The 14,426-nt window shown below is 40.7% G+C and overlaps 1 protein-coding gene across 4 annotated transcripts in view; it reads right to left on the bottom strand.

Annotated features, from left to right (window-relative positions):
* Positions 1 to 14,426, bottom strand: part of HECW2 (HECT, C2 and WW domain containing E3 ubiquitin protein ligase 2) — a 388,630-nt gene that overhangs the window by 35,482 nt on the left and 338,722 nt on the right. For all 4 annotated transcript variants that reach the window (XM_045367419.2, XM_015432516.3, XM_015432517.3 and 1 more), the window contains 2 exons: positions 7,899 to 8,019; positions 6,264 to 6,377 (listed from right to left, as the gene is read on the bottom strand). In XM_045367419.2, the coding sequence (XP_045223354.1) occupies positions 6,264 to 6,377; positions 7,899 to 8,019 (235 nt within the window). The remainder of the gene's footprint in view (positions 1 to 6,263; positions 6,378 to 7,898; positions 8,020 to 14,426) is intronic.

Raw genomic sequence — 14,426 nt, forward strand, 5'->3', positions numbered from 1 at the left:
AAACAAAGTCTTACCAGGTGCTACCAAACCAAAGCCTAGATACAGAAGCACCCTTCTTTAGAAAGGTTTGGGTAATTTAGGTTATCCTGCAAATGTCTCTTTTTGGAAGAAAAAAAAGCAAGATCATAAAGTGTACCTTGAAGCTTCACAGATTTCTGAGAAATTAATGACCAAGCTCAGGGCCTCAAACAGCTTCTAGTGAGGATCTGATCAGTCATATGTAAGAACTGGCTGGTTACTTTATAAGCAGAGACTGAAGAAAACTCTTTCAGATCTCATCTTCCCTAGTTGCTTTCATTTGCCTGTCTCAGGGGGTTATAGAAAGCACAAAAGGAAGATATTACAGGAAGTTCTTAAACTCCCAAACGAAAACTGCTTGTGCACATCTCCTCCCTAGTCAAAGTGTGGCTCTGCAAGACATGATTGATGTCATATTGATGGCACCTCACACATAATAAACTCATTCTTTCTTTAAGAAAGGTGCCTTTTACAGGGTTGGCTATGAAGAAAAAGAGGCAGGGCAATCACAGTGTAAACCTCCTCTCTTTATCCAGGTCACTATTTCTTTAATGTTTTGGGTATTAAGAAGTTAGTGGCCCCACGCCTTACCAGAACACAACAGTCTAATCCAGTATTTTTTTTTTTTTAAAGAGACAGGGTGAAAGGGTTTTGCTGTGTTACCCAGGCTGGAGTACAGTGACACAATCGCAGCTCACTGTAACCTCGAGCTCCTGGACTCAAGTGATCCTCTCGCCTTAGCCTCCCAAGTGTCTAGGACTATAGGCACAAGCCATCACACCCAGCTAATTTTTTATTTTTTTTTTATAGAAATGGGGTCTCACTATGTTGCCCAGTCTAGTCTGGAACTCCTCGCCTCAAGCAATCCTCCCACCTTGGCCTCCCAAAGTGCTGGGATTATAGGTATGAGCCACCATGCCTAGCATCTAGGTAACTTTTTAAATCATGTAACCTTTAGTTGCTAGGACTTTTAATTCAAAAGAAAATAATACACTGGAGAATGTGTAATATAATAATACAGCTGGAAAATACGTAGAATAATTCACTAGAGAATATGTAGTATTTCATTGACCTCAACCCTAAAGAAGCAACTTCTAGGTAGACTGATGGCCAGCAGAAATAGGCAACCCCTGTACGCAATTTCACACCACATTCAGTCAAGATGACTCAGTTTTCAGTCACTCCACCACAGCTGATCTCCCTTCCCCACAACTTTGCAAAGGCAGATAACCAGATTAAGTTGTGTGGAAATTTTCATGACTAAAGCAAAACCTCCAGCTCTAACCAAATTAAATCACTAGTTACAAGATAGTGCTTAGAAACTACCTACTTTTTGTAAAAAGCCAAAGCATAATACAAAATGTGCTCTTAGTTGATGATGAACTAACCAACTAATGTATTTGTATTTATAGACTCTAGGTTTTTTTTTTTTTTTTTTTTTTTGAGACGGAGTCTCGCTCTGTTGCCCAGGCTGGAGTGCAGTGGCACAATCTCAGCTCACTGCAAACTCTGCCTCCCGGGTTCAAGTCATTCTCCTGCCTCAGCCTCCTGAGTAGCTGGGACTATAGGCATCTGCTACCATGCCTGGCTAATTTTTTTGTATTTTTAATACAGACGGGGTTTCACCGTATTAGCCAGGATGATCTCGATCGCCTGACCTCGTGATCCACCCGCCTCAGCCTCCCAAAGTGCTGGGATTACAAGTGTGAGCCACCACACCTGGTTGATGCATTATTCTTTAAAATAAACTTCCTTTTCTTTATGCTTTAGCTAATCTACTGTAAATAAAGACCTTGATGGTAACAGGTAAAATATAATCACTGAAATGATATCAATATGAATTGCAAAGTATTATTCCCTCATAGACAACATAGTTGACATGAGCAACACAAAATCATACTTTATATATACCAATGCCACTACTAATTTGGACTTCCCACAGAATTAACCCCATATATACACTTATTACTCTAATGACCTCAAGTGCAGACAGAGGTATATACCTACCAAAATTTACCCTGGGGGCTGTCATTTATCAGATAACGAGGAAATACGTTGTTCAGAGAAACATTTCCTAAATTTCCCTGAATCCTGACTATATGTTTTCTTTTAATAAATGTTTTGTTTTAGAACAGGTTTTGATTTACAGAAAGATTGCAAAGATAAAACAGAGAGTTCTTGTATACCTCACACACAGATTAACATCTTACATCAGTATAGTACATTTGTTATAATTAATAAACCAATATTGATACACTATTATTAGTTAAAATCCATACTTTATCTACATTTCCTTAGTTTTTACCTAATGTCCGTTATCTGTTCCATGATCCCATACAGGAAACCACATTACATTTAATTGTCATGTCTCCCTCTTGGCTGTGACAGTTTCTCAGGCTCCTCTGGTCTTTGATGACCTTGGGAGTATTAAGGAGTACTGGTAAGGTATCTTGTACAATGTCTCTCAGTTGGGATTTTGTCTAGTATTTTTCTCACGGTTGGACTATCATTACGTGTTTGGGAGGAAAAACACAGAGGTAAAGTGCCATCCTCATTGCATCATATCGAGGGTACATATTATCAACATGACTCGTGGCTATTGATGTGGACCTTGATAACCTGACTGCCATAATGTTTGTCAGGTTTCTCTACGGTGAAGTTACTTTGTTCCCCCTCTTTCCATACTATACTACTTGGAAGAAAGTCACTATGCACATTCCATACCTAAGGAGTAGAGAGTTCTGCCTATTGTATGGAAATATTCTGCAAAATAGATTTTTTCTTTTTTAGTGAAACCTTTCACCAACTACAACATAACAGAGTTTCTTTCAGTCTAATTGGGCCAGATGACATCATGTGCCTACCCCAGACCTACAGCAGTTTTGAAGGGCATATTTTCTACTGTTTGCCTTAAACAAATTGATATCTACCTTGAGAGCAGAGATTCTTTTTTTTTTAATTTTTTTTTATTTCAATAGATTTTAGGGGAACAGGTGGTGTTTGGTTATATGAATAAGTTCTTTAGTGGTGATTTCTGAGATTTTGGTGCATCTATCACCTGAGCAGTTTATACTATATCCAATGTGTAGTCTTCTATCCCTTGCCACCCCCAGCCTTTTCCCCCAAGTCCCAAAAGTTCAACGTATCATTCTTATGCTTTTGCATCCTCATAGCTGCTTAGCTCCCATATATGAGTGAGAATGTAAGATATTTGGTTTTCCATTCCTGAGTTACTTCACTTAGAATAATGGTCTCCAATTCTATCCAGGTTGCTGTGAATGTCATTATTTTTTTCCTTTTTATGGTTGAGTAGTATTTCATGGTGTATATATACACCACATTGGCTTTATCCACTCATTGATTGACGGGCATTTGGGCTGCTTCCATATTTTACAAAAGAGATTTTTCTACTTTTCTATTCTTCCCCATTTATTTACATACTCAACCATGTATTTATATCAGTATGGATATCTATTTTATACTTTGTTTTATAATCCAATAGCCTTGTATTTATTTTGTTGCTCAAATTATTTCAGTTTTGTCCACTGGGAACTCTCAGTTGGCTCCTGGGTTTTTTCAACATACCCCCATGACTGGGATTTTTGAGGATTTCTTTAATCTCTGGCAGACACCAAAAGATGCTTTGGGCTCCATCTTGTATATTTCCTGCTTAGTGTTAGAATCAGCCATTTCTCTAAAAACCTTGATTCTTTTTATCAAAGAATGGTACTAGAAACCAAGGTCTGGGTGCCAGATATGTGTGTTTTTAAATGCTCATTACTAGACCTGGACATGAAGAACTTACAAAATGATACATTTTGAGGGGATTAAAATTGGTAAAGGGACAGTAACAGAAAACCTCCATACGAAACAAATTAGCTGGGTGTGGTGGCATGTGCCTGTAGTTCCAGCTACTCAGGAGGCTGAGGCAGGAGAATCACTTGAACCCAGGAGGCGGAGGCTGCAGTGGGCCAAGATCACACCACTGCATTCCAGCCTGGGCAACAGAGTTAGAGTCTGTCTCAAAAAACAAAACAAAACAAAACAAAAAAAACAGAAAACCTCCAGCTCCATTTTTATAGTTCAGTGGAAAGATTGGGTAGCTTTTCCCTTTGGGTATTTACTATAATCCAGAAAAAAAGTTAGGGTCATTCATTTTCATGTGATAGGGTCAATGTGTTTGAGAAGGTGGCAAAGGCTAAAAGAGCTCCTTACTTTTATGTAGCACAAGGTTTCTTTCGTTTTTTTTTTTCAGCTTTCTATTTTTCCAGCACAATTACTATTTTCATCTCTCAAAAACAGCATATGTATCCTCAGTGCCTCAATAGCAAATTAAAGTATATATCTAATAATTTATGATACTGACCTGACAACGTCATGAGTCCAGAAATCCAGCCTCAATAAACCATATGCAGAGTGAACAGATTAAGAGATTGTCCCTGCTAACCGAGCTCACAGCTTAACATCCTCTCCCTTGTTTTCCCTCTGATGTCACAGGAAGGAGACAGGTGATGGAGGCAGGAAGCATTTGGACATCAATGTAATGTAATCAAATACAGAGGCATCAAGCCCCACTCACCCTGGACCTCCTCCTAGGAACGGATGTCATTAGTCCAAGCCATGAGGAGACTGCTTTAGGATAACCAATCATGATAAACGTCTGTTCTATTCAAACTTAAATATCAGTGCTTCCAAAGACTCTTCCCTACATCTTTGAGATCTCAACAAACTGTGGTCCAACAATGAAGGGAGGCAGCTGGAGTTCTGGGGGAGGAAAAGTATTCTCATCCAAACCAGACTTATTATGTAAGGAAATACTTGGAATCCCATGCATACCGGTGATTAGGCTAACAACATTTGCATTCATTTTCAACTGTGCACCTTCATCTTTAAGCCAACTAACACAAGTGAGAAGTCCACATATGCACATCAGCAATGAAGGGCTCAGGTCTCAGGCAAACTTCTGTACAAATTTTGTCATGTCATAGTGTGTTTGCACATACTACTTTACCTTAATGTAGGCATAGCTGGGAGACTACACAGCAGTGCATGTGACAAGAGCAGAAGTTATCAGTCATTAGCTGGAATGGGCAAAATGTCCAGAGATAGGAAAAAAATTCAGATGGGCTGGAGTGCAGGAGTATTGCTTAGGTCCCAGAGCTAGTCCAACAGTACTAGATGAAAGACAAAGGGCCTGCATTTGAATCCTGATTTTGCTATTCCCTAGTTCCATCAGTACAGGCAAATTATTTTATAGTTTGGAGTCACTGTTTCATCCACTGTGTACTGAATGGCTGATTTGTTCAATATCACTAATATGATTCCATAATCGAATATACTTTTATTCCGAGGCACGACTGAGAAGGATAGACTTAAAATGATCCAAATCAACAAGAACCACAGAAAACGCAACCAGACAATTGTATGGTATTAAAAAAATTCCCTCTAGTGGCTGCTGAGTTATGAAGAAGGTGCTGAGACTTGAACCCAGACCTGAAATGAGGAAGAAGAAGGGGTCTGGGAGGGATGACAGCTGGCCTCTTTTAAGGTGATGCATAATAACAGTTATGTCTATTTGGGTGCAATGCTGACACTGTGTAGGAGTCTTCCCAGCTTCATTTCCTAACCCTTATCTCAATGAGCTCACTCATGGAAGAGTCATGGAAGGCGGGACATGTTTGTTTATGTTAGGTAGTAATGTTGGTGGTGTGCTGCCCTCCCAAGGGAAGAGAAAAATTGGAGGCAGAGAAATAAGAGCCAAGGCCCAAGAGTTACTTCTGTGGAGGCTTCCGGGTAGAACAGCAAGATTCTAATTCATGTTTCTGAAACTGAACTTATTTAATAGAGGAAGCACGTTCTACTTAGCCCTGCAGGGCAGAAAATAAGATCACGGATCACAAAGCAATTGCATAAATGCAATTCCTTGTTTTTTTTTTTTTTTTCCTCGCAAAGCCTTACTTTTTCCCTTTAAGAGAAAGAGAGGTCTGGAGAGAAGAAACTAAACCAGGCTTCTGTTCTCAAAAATGATCTAAAGCTACATGTTTTTACTAAAGAATTTCTATGTCAAGTGATTTAAAAGCCAGAGGAGACCTTTAAAAAAAAAAAAAACCCAAAGGTTTAAGTGTATGAGAACAGCACTTCCTGCCAGAAGGATTTCCTGTTTCAGGCAACCACAGCAACGTGGAGAAACATCCGCCGTGTGGCCACAGCCTATGTTCCACAGGCCACTTCTCTGTTCTACTCACCCTTCCTCCCCGACGAAGGTGACATATAGCTTATTTCTCTGCAGGTCTTTTCTGGAGTAGCCCATAATCTGATTAAAAGCATCTTCTAGTAAGTGATCTCTTCGGATAATTAACCTGTCCACAATGAGACAATTGGGAAAATACAGATTATTACTCTACTATTAAAGATAATTTACTTATCTTTCTAGAACATTTCCATTTGCCACAGTTAACTAGGTAAGAAGAATGTTACTTAATATCATTGCTGTCTGCAATAAAGTACACATTTGTCTTTAACTCTTAATAGCATTAGCAAAAGTTATATGAGAGAATCATTGGTACATAGAGCACCCTACCTATGACCTGTGAGAACAACTGAAGAATCCTACCTAAACGGTCAAATCAGTTTATCCCAGAAAAAAAAAAGATCATAAAACAACACCACACACACACACACACACACACACACACACACGTTTTGTTAAGTAAAGCAAGAACAACTCTATGAGGCAATGTTTTAAGCCTCAATGCACTTAGACAAGGAATTCAATTATTAAGTGCCCAGCGAGATGACTGTGAGAATGAAGAGGAAAAAAAAAATTCTCAATGTCCTCCAAAGCAGTGGAGTTTCCAATAGTTAATTGTTAAATTAAGTGAATCTTGACAGTCCCTAAGGGAGAGATACAAATGAATGATGTGTGTGGTAGGTTAATCTACTTGTGATGATGACAACTAAAAGTCATTCTTCCATAGATACCAATTTGCTCTTCATGTAAATGGTAACAGGCAGAGAGATGATAGGGAGGCTGAATGCATGACAGCTGGATCATCCTAGACCTTTGTAAATTAAGCGTGAGAAAAGTAAAGCTCAGAGAAGTATGGTGTTTGGGCAGGCGGATGATTTTTTAGGGCAATGAAGGTGAAATTTAACCAAGCAAGCCTTCCTGTGGGTGGGGCAGTGAGCCGTGGGGCTGCTGTTGGTCTGGTCTCTGGACCCTCTCTCAGGCACCCAGGGTCACAGGGGGGCTCCAGTGGAGACCCTCCCTCCTCTGTCCTCTCTCAGTGGCAGAGTGATCTCCAGTGGGGACGTGGGACAGGGTTGAAGGCAGGGAGAGAAAGAAGGGTAAGTAGGGAATGGAAACAATTGTAGGCCAAACAACATGATGATGTTTCAGCTTCCCCATTTGAAGGGAGGAGGCAGATGAAGAAAGGCAGAAACAACATTCATGACATGTTCTGCTGTGAAGTTTGTTTCACAGAACTGAACAGAGCTGAGCACTATTCCTGCACTCAGGTCAGTTCAGGAGACAGAAACTTGTAGTGAAGGACATTGGGATGGCTTTATAGCTAATGAATATACTATGCACCAACAAAGAGGTACTTTTCAGAGGAAAAAAATAAATCAGCCTTTTATTTTGCCTTTATTTTTACATGAAAAGGCAGTGTCTTCACTACTTGTTTTAAAATGTTAAGCTTAATCACATTTCATTCCAGGACTATGTTTTAGATGATCCTATAATTTACAAATGCCGAAATAATTATGCCGACTAAAATGAAGGCTAGTCATCCCAAATCACAATCAATTTCCTAGAGGCCCAACTGCGCCCCCTCCTTTCACCATCTATACATTATGTGGTTTGTGTCGCTTTGACTTACTTTAACTTCCCTGGGCCTTGTCCATATCCTTTAGTCTCTAACTTCCTGTAAAAGTTCCTCAGTTTGGCTTCAAAATCCCGCTTGTAAGGGGCTGGAGCCCGGGCATTGGCACGCTGGGTACCTACAGCAAACCACAGAGAGAGGACAATATGGATTTGTGCATCATTCTTATGTTCATCACATCACCATGGACAAAAGCTATCACAATCAACAAGTCCAATGAGGCAACTGTCTTAACTTCTGCATTTGAAGGATTAACTTCTGCAACTTGAAGGATATAACAAACCTCAACCAGGGTCCTAAGTGACGTCTTCTTTGTGGCATTTTGGTTGAGAATTAAAATCCTGTTTGAATAGTTACAATGGTGCCCATGTGTTTCTCAAGTATGGTTCCCCTTTTCAGTCCAAACTAATATGAGTCAAACAGAGTTACTCATGTCTAGTAGTAACTGTTAGGATGAAATGTCTTTGCTTGCTGCTGAAATGATATAATGGCAATTAGACAGGAAGTTGCAACGGAAAGTATGTGGTATATAAGTAAGTGGCACTAAGAGTGAGGTTTTAATCATTCACTCTAAATTCCTAACCAAAAACTCCTCACAAAACTTCTTTTTTTTTTTTTTTTTTTTTTGAGATGGAGTCTCACTCTGTCACCCGGCAGGCTGGATTGCAGTGGCGTGATCTTGGCTCACTGCACCCTCTGCCTCCCAGATTCAAGCGATTCTCCTGTTTCAGCCTCCCAAATAGCTGGGATTACAGGTGCCTGCCACCATGCCTGGCTAATGTTTGTATTTTTAGTAGAGACAGGGTTTCGTCATGTTGGCCAGGCTGGTCTGGAACTCTTGACCTTAGGTGATCTGCCCACCTCGGCCTCCCAAACTGCTGGGATTATAGGCATGAGCCACTGTGATTGGCCTACAAAACTTCTTTTAGATATGCACTATCACCAAGAATGATTTTAGACACATAATTACATAAATTTCATATTGCAGGGTAAAATCTTAATATAACACATACTTGCAAAAGGCACCTGTCTCTGGGTTGCACAAAGAATAAATAATATTAATATTTATTGGATTCTTTTTTTTTTTTTTTTGAGATGGAGTTTGCTCTTGTTGCCCAGGCTGGAATGCAATGGCACAATCTCAGCTCACCACAACATCTACCTCCCAGGTTCAAGTGATTCTCCAGACTCAACCTACCGAGTAGCTGGGATTGCAGGCATGCACCACTACGCCCGACTAATTTTGTATTTTTAGTAGGGACAGGGTTTCTCCATGTTGGTCAGGCTGGTCTCGAACTCCCCACCTTAGGTGATCCACCTGCCTCGGCCTCCCAAAGTGCTGGGATTACTGGTGTAAGCCACTGCACCAGACCATTTATTGCATTCTTAACATGTGCCAAGTACTGAGAATATCTAGATTATATAAGGATATTTCATACGTTATTCAATGGCAATTATCACTAATAAAATGTACAAGTAACATTGTTTCTCTTTCCTTCTTTTCTTTTTCTTTTTTGACACGGAGTTTTGCTCTTGTTGCCCAGGCTGGAGTGCAATGGCGTGATCTTGGCTAACCCAACCTCCGTCTCCTGGGTTCAAGCGATTCTCCTGCCTCAGCCTCCTGAGTAGCTGGGACTACAGTCTTGCGCCACCATGCCCACCTAATTTCGTATTTTTAGTAGGGACGTGGTTTCACCGTGTTGGTCAGGCTGGTCTCGAACTCCCGACCTCAGGTGATCCACCCACCTCGGCCTCCCAAAGTGCTGGGATTACAGGCATGAGCCACCACACCCAGCCAATTATTCCTCTTTCCATAGAAAAATCTGGTTTTGTGTCACTGGGTGACTAAGCAGCAGGCTGGGATAGAAAACTGATGATGAATATGGAAATCAGACACAGAGCCATGACAAAAACACTGGATATTTCCACTAAATATTTCCCAACCGATGAAAGAAACCAGAAAACAAAAGCTGGGAAGTCTTGTTCATTACATACCATGTAAGTTCATTAAAAATTTCTTTAACAAATGAGTGAACTAAATAGTTGTTATTCATAGTGAATACTGTGTTAGGTTCACCAATGGATGTCCAAAATGAATAAGGTGGGGTTGCTGGAGTGGAGTGGGGAAATAGAAATAAAATGTCAAAAATTAGAGAATAATTAAGTCCTGAACTAGGTGGTATATAGACTAGAAAGCAGAGGGAGCAAAGCTATACCCCTGGGGCTATACCTAGTTATATAGATACCCGTTGTTTGCCCCATAATCTTTTTTGAAGATTTTAAATTAATTGCCAACATTTACAAATTAAATTTCAAATTAAAAAATTCCAGATTATTCTCTTGAAAATTATTTGGGAAATCTTGTAACGACTGGCTTGCATTTCCTTGGGGATCCAGCGGGCAGCTGCAGCTACTCTGTTAGACGAGGCATGCTCTCACCACTCTGCGGCAGTCACTCAATGACACGGCTGCCTGTCCCCCGACCCCCGCAAGCATTTGTTAAGATTAGTGTTATACAAAAGTAATAGTAATGTTAGAAAAAAGAAGTGCGTATAAGTAGAGATCAAAGTGGAAAAGGCCTTAGGGAGGAAGCTTAATTGGAACCACACCTTGCAAAAGAAGAATTTATATTCTATACTGGAATAGAGCAGCAAGAGCTGGCATGAGCACTGCATGTGTGTTCAGAAAACACCGAGAGAACCAAGCTAGCCTAGAGTGGAGGAGGAGTGCTGGGAGTACATGGGAAATGAAATTGATCAGAAGGGTTGGAGCCAAATTATGACAAGAATTTTTAAAACCTAGCAGAGGAGTTTGGGCATGATGAACTGAACAGTGCCTTTACAGGTTCTTGAGCAGAAGAATAACATACAAGTGGTGTTTTATTTAAGAAATTATTTTCAGAGTGTGTTGAGTAAATTAACGGTGGGTAAGAGGAAAGAGCCCCAGTTAGGAGTTGTTGCAGTAATTGAAGCCTAAGGGGATAAGGACTAGACTGGAGTGGGTGACTCAGAGAAACATCTACAATGTGAAATATGCACTGGGAAAAGAGTAAATAACCAAGGAAGAAGAATGGGAAGCATGATGATAATATAAAGTATATTTACACAATAACAACACGTATTACTTGTTAAGCACCTGCTATACATTACAGGTGATGCACATTACACGGGGGATCTTGAGAAATCCTCACAAGTCTACGAAGCAGGTATTACTAGGACCGTCATACACCACTTTGCAACTAAGGAAAATGAAGGTGCAGTTTCTTGTCCAAGTCATATTCCAGTGACAGTAGATTTGGGATTTGAGCCAGATCTACCTACCTGATGCTATGAAGAGTGTGGGAAGTGATGCAGGTGGACAAGGGCACGTGAAACTTTATACATGTTGACTTGGATATGACAGCTGACCAAATGCCCTAGAGACTGAAAAATACTGGGCTGGAATTGGGGTGAGAGCTCAGGGCCACACGTGTGGATGAGCTGAGTTAGTGTGTTTATGGCACTTTATGCAGTGACTGTTGCATAAGAGATCCCACATAGGTATTAGCTGTTGTTATCTGCATAGAGGTGAATACTAAAGATGGGGAAATGAGTTGAGATTTTAGTAATGAATCTGTACAAAACTGGCTATTGACCAACAGTCTGTCTGGAGATCTGTTTGTATAGTTAGGCAAAGAGCTGAGTTATGTCAGAAAGCAAGCAAATAAGCTTGACTTTAAAGATCTGGGAGGCAGAGGAGACTTCTAGGCAGGGGTTCTCAATCTTGACTGCACATTAGAATCCCTTAGGAAGCTTTTAAAAATTCCAATGTCCAGGCCACACCCAAGATGCATTACATCAAAATGTGTAAAGACCCAGAATGTGGGGTGGGACCCAGGCATGAGTGTTAAACACAGCTGTCCAGATGATTCCAACGTGTAGCTATGGCTGAGAACCACTATTCCCTCATTGGAAGGTCAAACATCACCAATGAAACACATGGGCAGCATCCAAGGACTAACACAGGGCAAACGTTTCCTGTGTACCAAAAGGCATCATTTGCAATACAAAGGAACATTATCTGCATGAACACAAGGCTGCTGTCCTAGATGGATGAGGAATAGGACAGTGCAGTTCAAGTCCACTCAGGGGCGGCACAGTCACGGTGTCAGTGCTCCAGTCTGAGAAACTGCAGACTAGAAAACCCAGACAGTGCAGAACGCAGCTGTAATGAATCAACTTTCAAGAGCAAAATCATTGACAAGAAAGATAAAAATGAAGGACAAAGAACTGAATGAAAATCTTTTAAGACACAAAACAAACATTTTTTTTTTTTTTTTTTAGACGGAGTCTCGCTCTGTCGCCCAGGCTGGAGTGCAGTGGCGCGATCTCGGCTCACTGCAAACTCCACCTCCCGGGTTCACGCCATTCTCCTGCCTCAGCCTCCAGAGTGGCTGGGACTACTGGCGCCCGCCACCACGCCCGGCTAATTTTTTGTATTTTTTTAACAGAGACGGGGTTTCACCGTGTTAGCCAGGATGATCTCCATCTCCTGACCTCGTGATCTACCCGCCATGGCCTCCCAAAGTGCTGGGATTACAGGCGTGAGCCACTGTGCCTGGCCAAGAAACATGCTTTTTTAAGAGCTGATTACTTTGAAAAACAGCACAGACAGTAACTACTCCTGTATAATTTGAGATGCTTAAAAGGATGTGGGAAATGCCATAACGCATTCCATCAATATCAATACAGACACAATAAAAATTAGCTCTGATTCTGTTTATACTCTAGGTAAAGGGATTTAATTATAAAAACTCTGAGACAACAATTGTTAAATGCAAAAATTCTTTTGCTCATAGTTCCATTATGAAAAAAGTCATTTACACATTACTTCATTTTAAAATTACAGTAAATTGGCCAGGCACAGTGGCTCACGCCTGTAATCCCAGCACTTTGGGAGGCCGAGGTGGGCAGATCACGAGGTGAGGAGATCGAGACCATCCTGGCCAACGTGGTGAAACTCCGTCTCTACTAAAAATACAAAAATTAGCTGGATGTGCTTGTAGTCCCAGCTACTTGGGAGGCTGAGGCAGGAGAATCACTTGAACCCGGGAGGCAGAGGTTGCAGCGAGCTGACATTGCACAACTGCACTCTAGCCTGGCAACAGAACGAGACTCCGTCTCAAAATAAATAAATAAATAAAATTACAGTAAATTATGCTGTTGGCCTTTGTCAAATTCTTAATAAAAGTGAGGTATAATTGCCAAGAAATTCCAGAGCAGGAAGGATGTTACTTCTACTTTGGAAATACAAAATGTTCTTGGAAGATTGAGATAATAAAATTGTATGGGAACTACAACTGTAAGTGAAGTTCTAGGTTATAATACTTTATAAGACAGAGGAATTTCATGGTCTTTATGGTCGTAAAGAAAATCAGATACAAAAGATCCATAGTTATATCTAGAAAGTGATCAAATGAAGGGCTGACTTCATGGAGAGTCAGCATTTTACTAATACTGTGCAGGAAAAAATTTCAGTAACAGACACTGGGGAGTTTTTGCTTTGTCATTGCAGGCAGGTCTAAAAAAACTTCTATATTGTATTACCCTATTTTCATATACTGTTACAAAATTGCATAATCATATACAAACTAAAGAATTCTATCTGACAAAATATTTCAGAAGACACTAGAAATAGCTTGGCATCCAACTCCCGGGCAGTCTCAGTCTTTTTTGATTCTGGGTGTGTGACCCAGAACCTGCATCGTTCTGATGACTAGCACTGGTTCTCCACATTGGACAGGGGCTGGATCTTAGCCTGATCCAGCATGGCTCCATGCTGTCCTGGGACAGCTCAGAAGCTTACCTCTTTCCTGCTTCACTTTCAAAAAATCCCTATGACATTTAAAACAAATGCCCTGTGAGTGAATGAAAACAAAACATCAAGCACTACAATAATTTCTGGAAGGCTCCATCTTCTGGAACATAGCTCAACACTGGAACTTAAGAAAAAACACGTCCAAATCCCTGGCACAAAGCACAAGCACTGAAGACCTGGCATTTTTGCTTTATTCTCTGAGTAGTAAAAGGCCCTCAGGTCATTTCTTGGAGCTTGCTGATGCTCATGTACATACCATTTATTGAAAATAACTTAATGCTCTGACTTCTCAAACCTTGACAGAGATCTTGGCAGGGAAGTGATTTATTAAAGGGAAATGTAAAGGGTCTGCCAATAGCAGGCACCCTCTGACAGCTCTATGGGTGAGGACAAGGGAGACTAACAACAACAAAAAGTTAAGTCTCTATATTATGAAAGAGACAGTGTCTGGGGCTTTCTTCTGGTCTCTGGGATCACAACTTCCCCATCCCTAACCACCCAGGGAGCATCCTTCATTTGTGCAATTTGGTTCCTACATCATCTTTGTAGGGCTGAGTCAAGGGAAGGGATCAAACACCTTTTCTAAAAACAGGTCTAAAGCTATTTCAGGGACTGTAGGAAAGGTGGGGAAAGGAAGAGGACAGACGAGAGAGAGACAGAGAGAGAGAG

This window comes from Macaca fascicularis, chromosome 12 (assembly GCF_037993035.2).
Source record: "Macaca fascicularis isolate 582-1 chromosome 12, T2T-MFA8v1.1".
In the NCBI taxonomy this organism is placed as follows: domain Eukaryota; kingdom Metazoa; phylum Chordata; class Mammalia; order Primates; family Cercopithecidae; genus Macaca; species Macaca fascicularis.